Source organism: Cyprinodon variegatus, unplaced genomic scaffold (genome assembly GCF_000732505.1).
Source record: "Cyprinodon variegatus isolate N-32 unplaced genomic scaffold, C_variegatus-1.0 Scaffold1393, whole genome shotgun sequence".
NCBI classification, from domain to species: Eukaryota; Metazoa; Chordata; class Actinopteri; order Cyprinodontiformes; family Cyprinodontidae; genus Cyprinodon; species Cyprinodon variegatus.
Window position 1 is genome coordinate 82,788 of NW_015151846.1, and position 14,480 is coordinate 97,267.

At 41.9% G+C, this 14,480-nt stretch overlaps 1 protein-coding gene across 1 annotated transcript; it reads right to left on the reverse strand.

The window, feature by feature from the left end:
- Positions 1-689: 689 nt before the first annotated feature.
- On the reverse strand, positions 690-14,123 carry LOC107103204 (E3 ubiquitin-protein ligase MSL2-like). The gene is made up of 3 exons (XM_015402768.1): positions 12,979-14,123; positions 7,673-9,015; positions 690-2,133 (listed from the first exon to the last, which is right to left on the reverse strand). The coding sequence occupies exons 1-3, from the start codon at positions 13,118-13,120 to the stop codon at positions 1,834-1,836; spliced, it is 1,785 nt and encodes a 594-aa protein (XP_015258254.1). The 5' UTR covers positions 13,121-14,123; the 3' UTR covers positions 690-1,833.
- Between the last annotated feature and the right edge of the window lie 357 nt (positions 14,124-14,480).

The window sequence follows — 14,480 nt, forward strand, 5'->3', positions numbered from 1 at the left end:
CCTTGGTGTTCACATGGACAAAAAAAACTAGACTGGAGAAACGAATATGAAGCGTCTGCAAGAAGGGCCTATTGGACTTCCTAAGAAAGCTTATGTTCTTTAGTGTTTGCAGGATTTAAAAGTCTGCTTCAAACTAGAAATCTTCATGTGTTTGAGCTTAAACACATGTACCCCTTAAAGTGACCATTAACTTGAGAAGATGTGACAGGATTCAGTAATTTAATCTGCACCGCAGACTCTGGGTCAGTATGGTTAAAATTAGGGGCCAATTTAGACAGGAAGTAGATCTGACCTGTAGATCTACTTTACTCTAGAAATATTACAACTACGCATTTTTGTTCCAGTTGTCAGGAGTCATTTTGTTTTATCCAATTCATTTAGTCCTTCCATGAGGACTGAATATTTACCAATATGAAATTAGCTGATCTTTTATGTAGAACTGAGAAATTAACCTTTGTTCTAATCTTAATAAAGCTTCATAGAAAATAACAAAAATGCAAATTGTACTAAATTCAGATAATTATCTTAACAGGCTAAATAAATATCAAAAGGGCCTAAATGTAAAAAAAAAAAACCTTTTAAATATTTCTGTCGTTGGGTCTTCTACTGCCCTCTAGTGTTGATGTCGTGCATTACAAGTGAGCTGAGAAATGTGAAAGAAACCACATCTTTTCTGATTTTCATTTCTTTTTTATGGAAATATGTTACAGTTATATTACAGTTATTTAAATGCCCAGAGGGAGAAACAAACAAGAACAGTTTGGAGACAGCAAAAAACGAACACTAAGGAAGGCAACTGCAACTTAACCAAGAAAGAAACGGGGACAGTGGTCGGGTAAAACGAGACGCCCGCTGTGGGATTGGCGTTAAGAGGGAGAATAAATACTGCAGATGTCGTTAATGCGAGAAAAACAGAAGGACGAACAGAGGAGAAGCATTTTCGTTCTCCTCTTCTCTTCTATTTCTGTGGTACTTTAGCAGCATCTGGACCCAAACTTGTGGCAAACATCTGCAATCAACCAGAGGTTTTTAAACGCATAAAAGAGCAGATGAGCAACGCGGTGGATGTGAGTTTCTTCAGCTGTGACCAGTGTGAGAAAGTGCTTCATGTTCACAAACACACAAATGACGACATTTAAAAAACAGCAAACCAGGGATTTTTTTTTGTTTTTCCTCCATACTTAAAATTCACAATTTTACTACTTAAATACATGTTTCTGTAAGTATACAACATCTCAGAGTAATATTTAGTAGCTTAAGTGGCTCACATAGTATAAACATTCAACAGGCATATTAAACCTTGGCTGGTGGTGTTAAAATTCACATCCTGGCTCTACAGCTAAGCAGGTAAGAAACTATTATTGTAGTTGAGCTTTGAATGATGCTTTATGATTGGAGGTTCCCATCTGCCCTTTAGCACTGTAAAACATCCTGGTTGAATGCAGATCTGCTTCTGATTGGTAGAAAAAATCCTGAATTGATGCATCTGGGTGTAAAAATAAAATATTTTGATTTTCCCACCAGTCTGATGATGTCGACTGTCTCCAAACCAGGTGCCCTCACACTCTCACACACGCATCTCCTGACTCACCTACACATCTTCATGCTCTACACAAAACCCGACGTAGAGAAGAAAACAGAAAGGAAACTAATCTGGCTGAAATGAAATCTCTGCTCATAAAGTAACTCTAGGTCTCTCTCCTTTCTTCTTCTCCTCTCGGGATGAAAGACCACATGCTGGGCGCGGTCAGACCGCCCGGTACTGTAGCTGCCTTTTTCTGGCTCCGCTGCTGCAGGTCGACCTGGGAATGTAGGAAGGTGGGGGAGGAGACCTCAACAGTCAAACCGCATTTCCAGTGAATCCTCGAAGGCCCGGTTGTCGTGGCCTGCCCCCGACAGAAAGGCGGCGGAGACGGGCGCGCCGGTCGCCGTGGTGACGTTGAGGAGGGTGCCGCCTGGGGAGCCGCCGGCTGGGCTTCGGAGGGCCGCGGCGGCGATACTGGTGAGGTTGATGCCCAGCGTGAGCCGGGTTTGCTCCAGGGCCTTCTCCGGCACAGCGAAGGCCTCCAGCTTCTTCTCCCCGTTGGCCATGTAGGAGTTCTGGCAGCCGCGGCAGATGCAATCCAGACACGCCTGGAAGCAGAGAGAACCCGCTGATAGATCCATGGCAGCTACGTAAAGAATGGCACAGGCGGTGGATTTTTGTGTCTTTGTGCGTCGTTCAAATCATTCCCCATTAAAACTGGATGCACCTACTGCGTAAACGTTTGGTGATGATATATTGGACATTGTAACATCAAGCCAATTTATCTCATGTTGCTTTTGTGTCTCAAACTAAACATCTAAACCTGCAGAGAAAAACCACTCAGGGCTATAAATGTTGCTGACCCCTGACCCTAAGCTGGTGAGGGGTCAATGAGGCATCTTGAAGCGTTTCGACACATTGCTGAATACTGACACCTGCTGGACCTTTAAAGACACTACAGGCATTGGACAGACTAAACTGAATTAATTTGATGACCTAGTACGATAATATTATTTAAGTTATTCTAGGTTATATTCTATTATTTCAGATTTATATTTAAATTGAAAATATCTTGATATTTTTAGATGCAGCCAATAAATAATGTAAACATGTCAAATGTGAATGAGGGTGCTTGTGGACTAGGATTATAAGTTATATTTTTAAAACAATAAGTACAGTAAAAACAGTAAATAAACTAAGAGTCAATTTGAAATTAACTTTAATTCAGATAATTTCAATAAAAACGCAACGGCTGATACGTTCCTATTCCTTTAAGGCTCCAAAATCCTTGAAAATTTTAACGATAAACCGCACATGCATCATCTGTTCAATGTGTCATTCAATTAGAAACAACTCCTGTATCAGTCACATGACTTTCTTGAAACAACACACGCACCGATACAGTGTTTTGCTTTCTTGGAAGAAAGCAAAACACTGTCTTGAACGCATCACCGACACATCGGTGTTACTGGACCCATCATTACTCTAAAGGCCAATTTATGCTTCTGACACTTAGCCTCTGCAACCATCAAATCTGTCTCTGTGCGCGCGCAGACCTCAAGCGGAACTGCGCGAACAAAAATGCCAAAATGCCTTTCCAGCTGTCTGTGTGGTCGTCCTTCTCGGTTCGGTGCCGGGGCGTGCCATTTTTAAAAACCGAGGACAACTACAATGGACAACTAGGACGAAAGGTTAATAAAGGAGGTTCGGAAGTACAACCACTTGTACGATGCCTCAGACAAATTACATAAAGATGCCAAGGTCTCTGCCAAAGCGAAGTTCTTGTGACCATCCGCCGAAGTTCAGGCAAGTTCTCGAATAGTCTCTCCTTTGTGCTTTGGTCGGTAACTGCTGTGCGTCCCTAGAAATTCCAGACCGACGGTTCAGAAGTGTACCAGCAAAACTGGTTCGAGACCAGACCCAAGCGACATTTGATATGTACCGTTGCAGAAGTCTAATCTGCCCTTAGGTCATCCTGATGATGTTTGCCTGGTAGTCTTCAAACCACCTCTGACCAGCTGCTGAGTCCCTCCTAAAAAAGTGAAACCCCACAGCATGATACTGCTGCAGCTATGCTCGACAAAGGATTGATGTGTTCAGGATGTCCAAAGTGTAGAAGATGGTTTTAGAAAGTCACCCTGCTTTAAACCTCTCTAATCTATCTGCACCATGATGATTAATATTATGACTAAAGCATCAAGGACAAATAGATCTATAGTGAAATTAAATAACAGACGTTGCCTGTAGTGCACTTTATTTAAGCCCTGATGAGACCAAACATGACTCTGTGTCTGATCCGACAGAAAATCGTGTCGTAAAAGCTTCTGATGTTTAGTACTCACTGAGAGTAAATAGGGATAAACAAAGCAACGAATCCCAACACGTTATTCAGCAAGGGGGCTAACGTAGCTCCAACGGAGACCCGATTCTATTTTATCAGACTATGGAGAAATTCAGGAGCATTTTCATGGGTTTGACAGGAAAAGAGACACATTCACAAAGTAAGACACATCTGATTTGAGGGATAATGCTAAATCTTTCAATCGCAAAGGAAGGTTTCCCTGGTTTGGAATCGCAAGCATAAACGATCAGTGAAACATTTTCATAAGCAGAATATTTTACTTATAGGAGTTCAGAAAATTGATAAAGTCAAATAATGATCCTTTTTGAGCATTAAAATAAGAAGTTCAGTGCAGGACATGCAACATGTTTATTTATCACTCTTCCCTCTTAAAGAAAAAAAAAACTTTAGTAAACTTAGATCTGTGAGAATCACCTGGTCATGAAGCAGGGCTTTGCTTTGTAGCTGCGTTGGCTTTTTTTGTTGTTGCTTTGTTTAGTTTTTTTAGTGTTAATTTTTTTCTAATCTGACCCAATCGAATGTGGGACATTATTTTAATTTCTGGGAAAGAAGTGAAAGAAAATCTGCACAGATCGGTGCACAGAGTCTCTCTACACACACTGCAGTCAGCGTGACATGAAGAAAAAATCAAAGGTTCAAATACAGTTTGATTTTTGATATAAAATAAAAAAAATATCCTGGTTTGTGATGGTCTATAATATGAAATACCAAAACATTCTGATGTTTGTAGCTGCCCCCAATTTTGAAAAGTTGCTTTTTGTCCTTTTTATTTCCTCTCGTACTCGTTTAATTATTTTTTAACCAAATCGCATTGGATAAATTGAAGAAACAAACTACAGAATGAACTTTAAAGGGGTCATAGAATGATTCTATAGGGTATTTAGTGCTTCAGGTCTCTGAATAGGGTGTGTAACATCAGTTGGGCTGAAAATGGCATATTTGCTGTTCTATGAGCCCTAATGCAAGCCTGGTTTTCTTCCTTTTATGGTATGTTCATGAATATTTAGATGAGCTGTGCGCTGATTGGTTGGTTCACAACGAGCAAAGCTGCTGAGCAAAGACGCATCATAGCAACAAGCACTCACTCACTGAAACATCAAATTGTTGATATGGTAGGGTGACCAGACGTCTTTTTCCCGGACATGTTCTACTTTTCATGCTTTTAACAGTTCAAATGTCCAGGGGGAGTTTCCAAATTGTCCGGGATTTTGGTCGACTACAGTACAGCAGAACCGAGCCGTGAGCTCCGGGGCAGGGAGCCAACGGGGGACGGAGTGACTGAACCCGACCCCGGGACAGCAGGTGGGGGGATGTACGGTAAGGTAGGTAGGGGGAAGAAGGGTTTGCCATTATCCAGAAAACTGCCACCGGGTCGGGTTCAGACCAGCCCCGGAGCTGATGGCTCGTTTCGAATGCCCGGTCCGGTCCAGTCAGCAACCCAGCATGGCTCATTTTCAATAGAGAAACTTCCTGCTTTGTAATTCTTGTAGAAGTGGCTAAACAGCTAAACTGGCGTCTTACACCTACCTCTATTCATGTTCTTGGNAGTGTAGAAGATGGTTTTAGAAAGTCACCCTGCTTTAAACCTCTCTAATCTATCTGCACCATGATGATTAATATTATGACTAAAGCATCAAGGACAAATAGATCTATAGTGAAATTAAATAACAGACGTTGCCTGTAGTGCACTTTATTTAAGCCCTGATGAGACCAAACATGACTCTGTGTCTGATCCGACAGAAAATCGTGTCGTAAAAGCTTCTGATGTTTAGTACTCACTGAGAGTAAATAGGGATAAACAAAGCAACGAATCCCAACACGTTATTCAGCAAGGGGGCTAACGTAGCTCCAACGGAGACCCGATTCTATTTTATCAGACTATGGAGAAATTCAGGAGCATTTTCATGGGTTTGACAGGAAAAGAGACACATTCACAAAGTAAGACACATCTGATTTGAGGGATAATGCTAAATCTTTCAATCGCAAAGGAAGGTTTCCCTGGTTTGGAATCGCAAGCATAAACGATCAGTGAAACATTTTCATAAGCAGAATATTTTACTTATAGGAGTTCAGAAAATTGATAAAGTCAAATAATGATCCTTTTTGAGCATTAAAAAAGTTCAGTGCAGGACATGCAACATGTTTATCACTCTCCCCTCTTAAAGAGTAAACTTAGATCTGTGAAAATCACCTGGTTATGAAACAGGGCTTTGCTTTGTAGCTGCGTAGGCTTATTTTTGTTGTATCTTTGTTTAGTTTTTTTAATGTTAAATTTCCTAATCTGACCCAATCGAATGTGGGACATTATTTTAATTTCTGGGAAAGAAGTGAAAGAAAATCTGCACAGATCGGTGCACAGAGTCTCTCTACACACACTGCAGTCAGCGTGACATGAAGAAAAAATCAAAGGTTCAAATACAGTTTGATTTTTGATATAAAATAAAAAAAATACCCTAGTTTGTGATGGTCTATAATATGAAATATCAAAACATTCTGATGTTTGTAGCTGCCCCCAATTTTGAAAAGTTGCTTTTTGTCCTTTTTATTTCCTCTCGTACTCGTTTAATTCTTTTTTAACCAAATCGCATTGGATAAATTGAAGAAACAAACTACAGAATGAACTTTAAAGGGGTCATAGAATGATTCTATAGGGTATTTAGTGCTTCAGGTCTCTGAATAGGGTGTGTAACATCAGTTGGGCTGAAAATGGCATATTTGCTGTTCTATGAGCCCTAATGATAGGCCTGGTTTTCTTCTTTTTATTGTATGTTCTTGAATATTTAGATGAGCTGTGCGCTGATTGGTTGGTTCACAACGAGCAAAGCTGCTGAGCAAAGACGCATCATAGCAACAAGCACTCACTCACTGAAACATCAAATTGTTGATATGGTAGGGTGACCAGACGTCTTTTTCCCGGACATGTTCTACTTTTCATGCTTTTAACAGTTCAAATGTCCAGGGGGAGTTTCCAAATTGTCCGGGATTTTGGTCGACTACAGTACAGCAGAACCGAGCCGTGAGCTCCGGGGCAGGGAGCCAACGGGGGACGGAGTGACTGAACCCGACCCCGGGACAGCAGGTGGGGGGATGTACGGTAAGGTAGGTAGGGGGAAGAAGGGTTTGCCATTATCCAGAAAACTGCCACCGGGTCGGGTTCAGACCAGCCCCGGAGCTGATGGCTCGTTTCGAATGCCCGGTCCGGTCCAGTCAGCAACCCAGCATGGCTCATTTTCAATAGAGAAACTTCCTGCTTTGTAATTCTTGTAGAAGTGGCTAAACAGCTAAACTGGCGTCTTACACCTACCTCTATTCATGTTCTTGGCCCAGTGAACCAGTGGGCTGGTCTCTATGTCTTTTGGGGCGTGACAAAAGTACAGGCCAGAACTAAATAATGCAACAGCCCCGAGTTTACGTCAACTTGGGGCTTCGTTTGGTTTCGCCCGTGTTATGGTGGAAGTTTAGAATTGCAGAGATAGGAGATGTCAATGGGGTTTGAACTTCTCTGTACGTCCATTTCACCCACTGAACTATAGTCATTCATCTATGACAATGGAAACTCGTTTTTCTATTCTATGACCCCTTCAAAAGTCTTTTTGTTGAGTAGTTCCATATAAACTGCCTTATTACCAAGTTCTGGTGCTGAAATTATTCATTCCTGTCAACATGCAATTCTTTCTTAAAAATTCCAGATGTTAAAAACTTTATTTATAAAGTACAAGTATAAAAGTAGGATGAGAAATACAATTCTGCAGGGTAATAAACCTGAGTTTCAGTTTTTCTCTCACCTTGCGGTTAGAGTAGCAGGGACAACGCTGCCCCCTGCAGGTCAACACTGAGGGATTCTGCGTCGCTCGGCCACATTTACAGCCCTTCTTCTCTACAGGCTTCTTGTACAGCGGCTTTGAGGGGCTCGGTGGATGAGAGAGGGGGTGCGCGTGGGGGTGTGGGGGCACTCTGTCACGGGGTTGTGCGCGAGGTTTTGGGGCCCCTTGCCGGGCCTTTGTGTAAGGTTTCTTGTTGGCCCCGTGGTGCTCCATAGTCTTTTTAAGAGCCTTGTTGGGGAGCAACACGCTCTTGCCCACCTTCGGGGGGCCGCCGTTGGGGACAGGTAAGAGGTGGGGGTGTGGCGTGGCAGCAGAGAACTTCGGCTCGTGTTTGGCGATGGCACCAGCGTTAACGGGATGGTTGGGGCCGCCGAATGTGGGCCCTCGTAAAAGGCTGGTAATGTTAAGGGGCTGCACCTTCTCGCTGTCGCTTTCTGAGCGGGAGCGTTTACGAGGGCAGCGTGGGGGAACATGGGGGGGCACTACAGGGGGCTGAGGAGGGGGCAGCAGGTGGGGATGGAGCAGCCGGGGGCTGTTCTCCAGGATGAGGCAGGATGGGTCGAGGCGATGCGGCCCGTTCAGGCTGGGCTGAGGTACTAATGGGTGGAAGTCTGGGTGAGGCTCAGCTGTGGCGGCAGGATCCGCGTCCGTCTCCAGAGTCCTGAGCACATCCTCTACACTTAACATCAGTTGCCCCCCGCTGTGTTTCAGGTCCTCCCCTAGAGGGCTGATGTCACAAAGCCCCGCCTCCCCGCTGGCCGTCATGCTCACACACACCGGTATGTCCTCTGAGAAGCTCTCTTGCTTTGCCACATCCCCGCCCGTTTCTGCGGTGATGGGCTGCAGCGAGTCTGAACCGATCAATCCGTTACAGTCATGAAGTCCGTTCACCGTCGCCGGGCTCCGCTCCTCGTCTTTAACCTCTGTGGAGGGCGGAGCCTCATCAGGCTGAGCCACCTCCGAGGTGGAAGCGGTCTGCGACGGCGAGGCCGAATCTGAAACATCCTCCGACTCCAGCTCGCTCTCCGCCAACGTTAAGCCTTCCTCCAGGATGGCCTGGAGGTCCGGGGAGTCGCTGGCAGCGCTGGCGAGGTGTGGAGCGAGCGGCGACTGGGTGATGTAGAGGCAGAGCTTCCTGTAACAGTGGACGAGCAAAGAGAGCTGCCGGTTTTCCTCGAAGCGGGTGTAGTCCTTACACCAACTGCAGGACGGCTTCAGCTGCATCCTCTGACCCTTACAGCCACGGCAGACGTAATGCTGACATGACGAGTTGGTGGGAGCGATGGGGTCCTGCAGCAGGTTACCTGAGAAGAAGCCAGGGAGCAAGCCTCTTGGTTAAATTTGCCCTTTGATGAAATAAACATTCAAAGATGCTCAGAATTTAGGATATATTGTATGTGATACAATTTAAGCCCAACACTCTATTTAAAGAAATCAAGACTTTAAGAAGGTACAATTAAAACTCACTGGATTTTCTGACAAGAACAACAAAGTAGGAGGAAAATTAAAAAATTTTTTGTTGACTACAAATCAGTAAAGTTGGGCGACAATTTTTGTTTAGCTCCAACCATTAAATTAAACCCAGTGAAACTGATTCCTCCAATCTATGGGATGGAATCACTAGTCTGTCCTACACCTGCAGGCCAGGAAGAGAGAACATTAACCAGAGAAGAAACCAAGAAGCTCATCATTACTCTAGAGGAGCTGCAGGGATGCTCAGCTCAGGTGAAACAGTCATCAAGACAACTAGTAATGATCACCATGAATCTTTCCTTTATGGAAGAAAGCTTGAAAAGGTCTAGTAGGGAACAAAGAAATATGTGGAAAGAGGTGAAGACTGACCCACCTGCAAATACTGGTAGGGAAAAAAAAAAAAAAAAAGCAGTTTTTAGAGCAGCTCTGCAATGAACCACATTAGATTAAGGCAGATTTATTTGTTAGATATTACCTAGTTTAAGTCCAGCCCCAAATCCTATGGAACATCTTTAAGATAAAGCCAATTGTCTTCGTACTTTAGCTAATCTCACGAAGCTTCAACTCTTTTTATAAATTTCAGTTAAAGGTATAGTGAAGGATTTTCTTTTTCCGGGTGGATCATCTAAATAAGTGGTCCTCCTAATTGTCAATCATTCTGGTGATGTTTACGTAAAGGCCGTCCTAAGTGCTCGTCCCCAGTTAGTTAGTTAGTTCATCTTTTTTCTGCACATGCGCATTTTCAGGTGTATATATGTGGTGAGCTACGGTTTCACTCGCTGAAGCTCACCTTTCTCACCACAGTTCTTAGAAATTCACCAAGGGTCATAAGGGAAAAAGTGCCTACCAAGTGTATGAGAAGAAAAGAAAGGCCTCAGAAGAGGCAGATATATCCCAAAATGCTCTGCGCTGAGAGTTCTCCTCACAAAGCATTATGGGTATACTATAAAGTCCACTATATAGTCTCCGCTGTATATAGTGATTAAGGGATTTAGGGGTTAGGATGGATGTTCGGACACAGTGAGCTTGTATGAGCTATGAGAACAGCAACTTTTAAACAGAGCGTGCACAAGAAGAACTGGGCTGGTGCACGCGCTCACACGCATTTAATAGGCGTTCCCTCTCTGGAGGCAGTACAGGGTTGTGCATGTACATGTTTTTTAAGCCCACAATTCCTTTAATACAGGGCAAAACCTCAGCCTCTGGTTGTGAAAAGCTGAGAGATGCGCATCCAAAGAGGCCTGCAGCTGTGACTTCAAATTAACATGGTTCAGTTGATACACAGAAACTGAACAAACCAGACTTGTCAGATCTCTTTCTTTGAAAGTTGTTTTTAGAAATCATGCCACTTTCTTCTAATTTCATAATTCTCCAATTCCGTATGTCAATGCTGTACATAAAACCTGAATCAAATAGGATTGAATTTAAAATAACAATGTGACAAAAAAAGAAAGAAAGAAAAAAGGAATTGGAGGAATTCTTTGGAAGATGCTTTTTAAATGACATGTGACAGGAAATATGAAAACTCCTACTGATGAGATGATGACTTGTTTAACCTCCCACTCTTTATTGGTCTGCATTTATAAACCTGAGAGATGCTTGGCAGGCTGCCGGACTGAGCGACAGCTGCTCTTTGAGAGGAGCTTCCTTAGCAACGCTGGCTTTTAGAGCCTGCAGCTGCAGATGGGAGAAAGGAAGAAGGTCCATTCATAAGAAACAACCAAGCACAGACTCTGTGAATCCCGCCTCTCAACGGCACGTCTATATTTGACATACAGCATAGTCTGCTTTAACACGCATGCATTATTTACAAAGCAGAGATGGAGGCTATCTGATAGTGCTGTGGAGCTGGTCTTCTATAGTGCAGTAGAAACAAGTCTATCTTGCCTTATTTATGTTTTCTTTCAGGTTTTCTTGTGATTAATGAAAGCGGTCAGATGCACGTCTCCTTTATAAAATACCTTTATAAAAGTATGAATACACCAAAGAGTATTTGTACTCAAACGCTGTATCTGGATCCAATATTTAGCATGGTGTGAATACCAAACACAAAAAGTGTTTGCATATTTTTGCTATTGATAAATTTAAATTTCTGACTTATTTGCACATGAAATAAAAAAATAAAACACCTCAGACAACCTTATAGCATTGTTAAATTGTGTTACATTTTGGTTTTTTATTTTGCATTATTCACACATCTATCTAATACTAGCATCCATGATTCTGTTGAAACCTCACACCATGTTTAGATTAAAATAGGTCAGCTCTTCATCATTTATCTGTCTTTTTTCTCCATGGTTTTAAAAAATGGTACATTATCAAATGTTATAATTTACTAATTTATATAATATTTATTTTAATACTTAACTAATGTAATTTATTAATGATCATACTATTGTGGCAATCCTAGAAGTAGAATTTGAATTAGATAAGAGTGACTTCTGAGTCATATACTTGTCCTGCACAACGTCTGCCTCTACACACTGATACAAAGATTAGCACTAATTTCAAATATCCATCAAAAATTTATTTCAGTATAATCTGAGAAAAAAGTCAGAATTCTGACAGCTAACAAACATGTTAGCATCAAGCCGTAGCCATGTCTGTTTTAAAGACTAAACTAGCTCTCTTATTTTAATCACCTTCTGCCCTTCCATTAATTAAATAGCATCTTTGTGGTAAATACCATCAAATAAAAAGTCGCCTAATACTGTAATTTTCCACTAATATATTACTGGCCTAAAAACTCAAATATTTGTCAGTGAAGCTGAGTGCTCCAACATTTCATCCTTCATGGTGCCCATCTACATTAAAATCCACAACTCTGAGATTAAAGTCAGAATTCTAAAATTATACTGAAATAAAATTTAAAAACTAACTTTTAAAAAAATATATATTTTCAGTGACCCTAATCCTCTTCTATACATAAGATCATCTGGTACCATCATAGAAATAAAAGGAAAACAGTTAATAACAACATTTATACTCATTTTTGGTTTGCTCAGTTTGGATTTTGGTAACATGTGAGTAAATAAGCATAAATTGAATTTAATGAGTTACACAAACAAAATGATGTACGTTTTTAGACAAAAAGCATGACTTAATCAATAAACTCATATTAAATTAGAATATATGTTGTAATGTTAGTTATCTATAAATAATAGGTAGAGAAATTCGTATCCTATCAAATGTTCTTAGATATTTAGATTTAATATTTAAATGGTACCACTTTAAATACAAGATATGAAGTAAAAACTGTCCCTGTCTTACAGAACATGCAATGTAAACATGAACAGAATCTGACAGAGCCTCACACAGACGGGGGTGTGTCATGATGCTTTCAAGTCACTTCGGAATTTATAGCTTTAAAAACTTGAACGCTAGACAAAGGGGGAGGGGAGGGATATTACTTTTCTTTTGTTGTTGTTTATTTATGTAAAGAAAACAACTTCGATCATAAGGATGGGAAAAAAATATTTAAATGTCTATCTATTTAAGGGAAATAATTATACAAATGCGTAAGTATATGCGAAGTTACGTAACATGACAAATATAAAAATATCAAATACAATATATTATTCATCAGCTTAACGTTTATGTGTTGTAGATTCCATCTTAATAGCATTTGGTTGGAAGAAAAGGTAATTTTTCTACAGAAATATCTACTTTTCCCCACTGTACTTGAATGCAGCATCATTTTAAAGGCTGTCACCGGTACTGAGGAGATCCTCGTTCCCCATAAAGAGCAGCGCTGTTCCGCGTGAATAAAGCGAGCCTGTTGATGACTAACTTACCACAGACCAGGCAGGACAGGGACTGGCGGAAGAAGGGCAGCACCTTACAGAGCTCCGCCAGCTCCCGGGGATCTCTGGGGTCGCACTGCAGCACCGAGCGGCTCGCAGACACGTAGAGAGCGGTGGCATTCACTGGGTTCATTTCAGCTGGCAGGCTCGCTCCGTTAAAGCGGAACAGTACGTTAAAACACCAGATAATTTACCCGTTCAACTCCCGCTTTCTGGGAGGTACAAATATTTGTCAGGGGAGTCTGGTGGCTTTGGAGAGAGCATAGATGGAGGCAGGACCCTCGGTCACTTCCCTGTCGGTAAATCCCACACATATGAGAGCCTGAGAGCAGGGAAACCCGGGTTAAACATCCCATCCATCCAGCCCAGAAACAGGAGCAAGAGCTTCGGACATAATTTCACTTTTTCCCCCCGGTTTAGTTGGATCCAGTGATGGGTGAAATATTAAATATGAAGCCCGCAGGTGGAGCCCTTTTCCTCCAGCTTTAAACGCTGCTTTCAGCCGGTTGCCTCGCAGAAGCTCTGAAATTCACATGACAAACTGCTCCTGTTTGCGATGTTCTCCTTCACATAGATCCATCATCCACATGCAGGTTCCTCCCGGCTTGTCCCACAGCTTGTAGCGCATGATGCATCGATTAAAGCCTCCAGTTGGGATGCAGCCCCGGTAGTTATTTATGGTTCTGTTATTGTTCGCAGAGATTCATGGCGGCTCGAAAACAAAACAGGCCGCCCCGGGCTTTAAATGGTCCTTTTGAGGGGAGAAACGCCGGCAACGTCCGCGCAGGAAGAGGGTAGATATCCGGGATAAAAACAAGACTGGTAGAAATAATAAAAAAAAGCTCCAATGGGTTGGTCGCGTCAAAGGAAAAGAAGCTAACGGAAGCACCGGGCTCTCCTGATAAGGCAAGCCGCTCGAGCTGCACCAGGAAGCCGGCTACTGGAGCAGGCCGCGTCCCCGTTCCCGGGATTAAAAAGAGTCGTTTAGTCTAAGTGAAAACGTAACAAATAAACGAAACATTCAACTCCTCTCGCGATTTTTACCAGACCGTGGGAGCGTCAGAAAACACAATATTAAATTATTTTTCTCCTAAGTGTTCGTTGCTATCATTAGCCGCTTCTCCACATGAAAACAAGGGGGCGCTATAGTGTACATCTCGCGAGAATACACGCGAAGTGGTAAATGTAGATTAAAAAAACAGGTTATAGATTTTATGTAGAAAGAAGAAGTAAGTAGGCATGTTTTGTATTCAACAATTGTAAAGAAAGTTGAAATATATATATCTAACTTATTAAGGCTGCACTTTAAAAAATGAAATAGTCTAGAGAGCTGTAATTAATGAAATTTATTTTTGTTTAAACTTGTGTCTACAAAATGACAAACTAAAATCTAAGTCTAAGTCTTAAACCCCATTCTTTGAGAAAACAACCTTACATAATTGAGAATAAGTAATTAAGCTATTGATTTATGGGATGTCTCAAAAGTAAAGTAT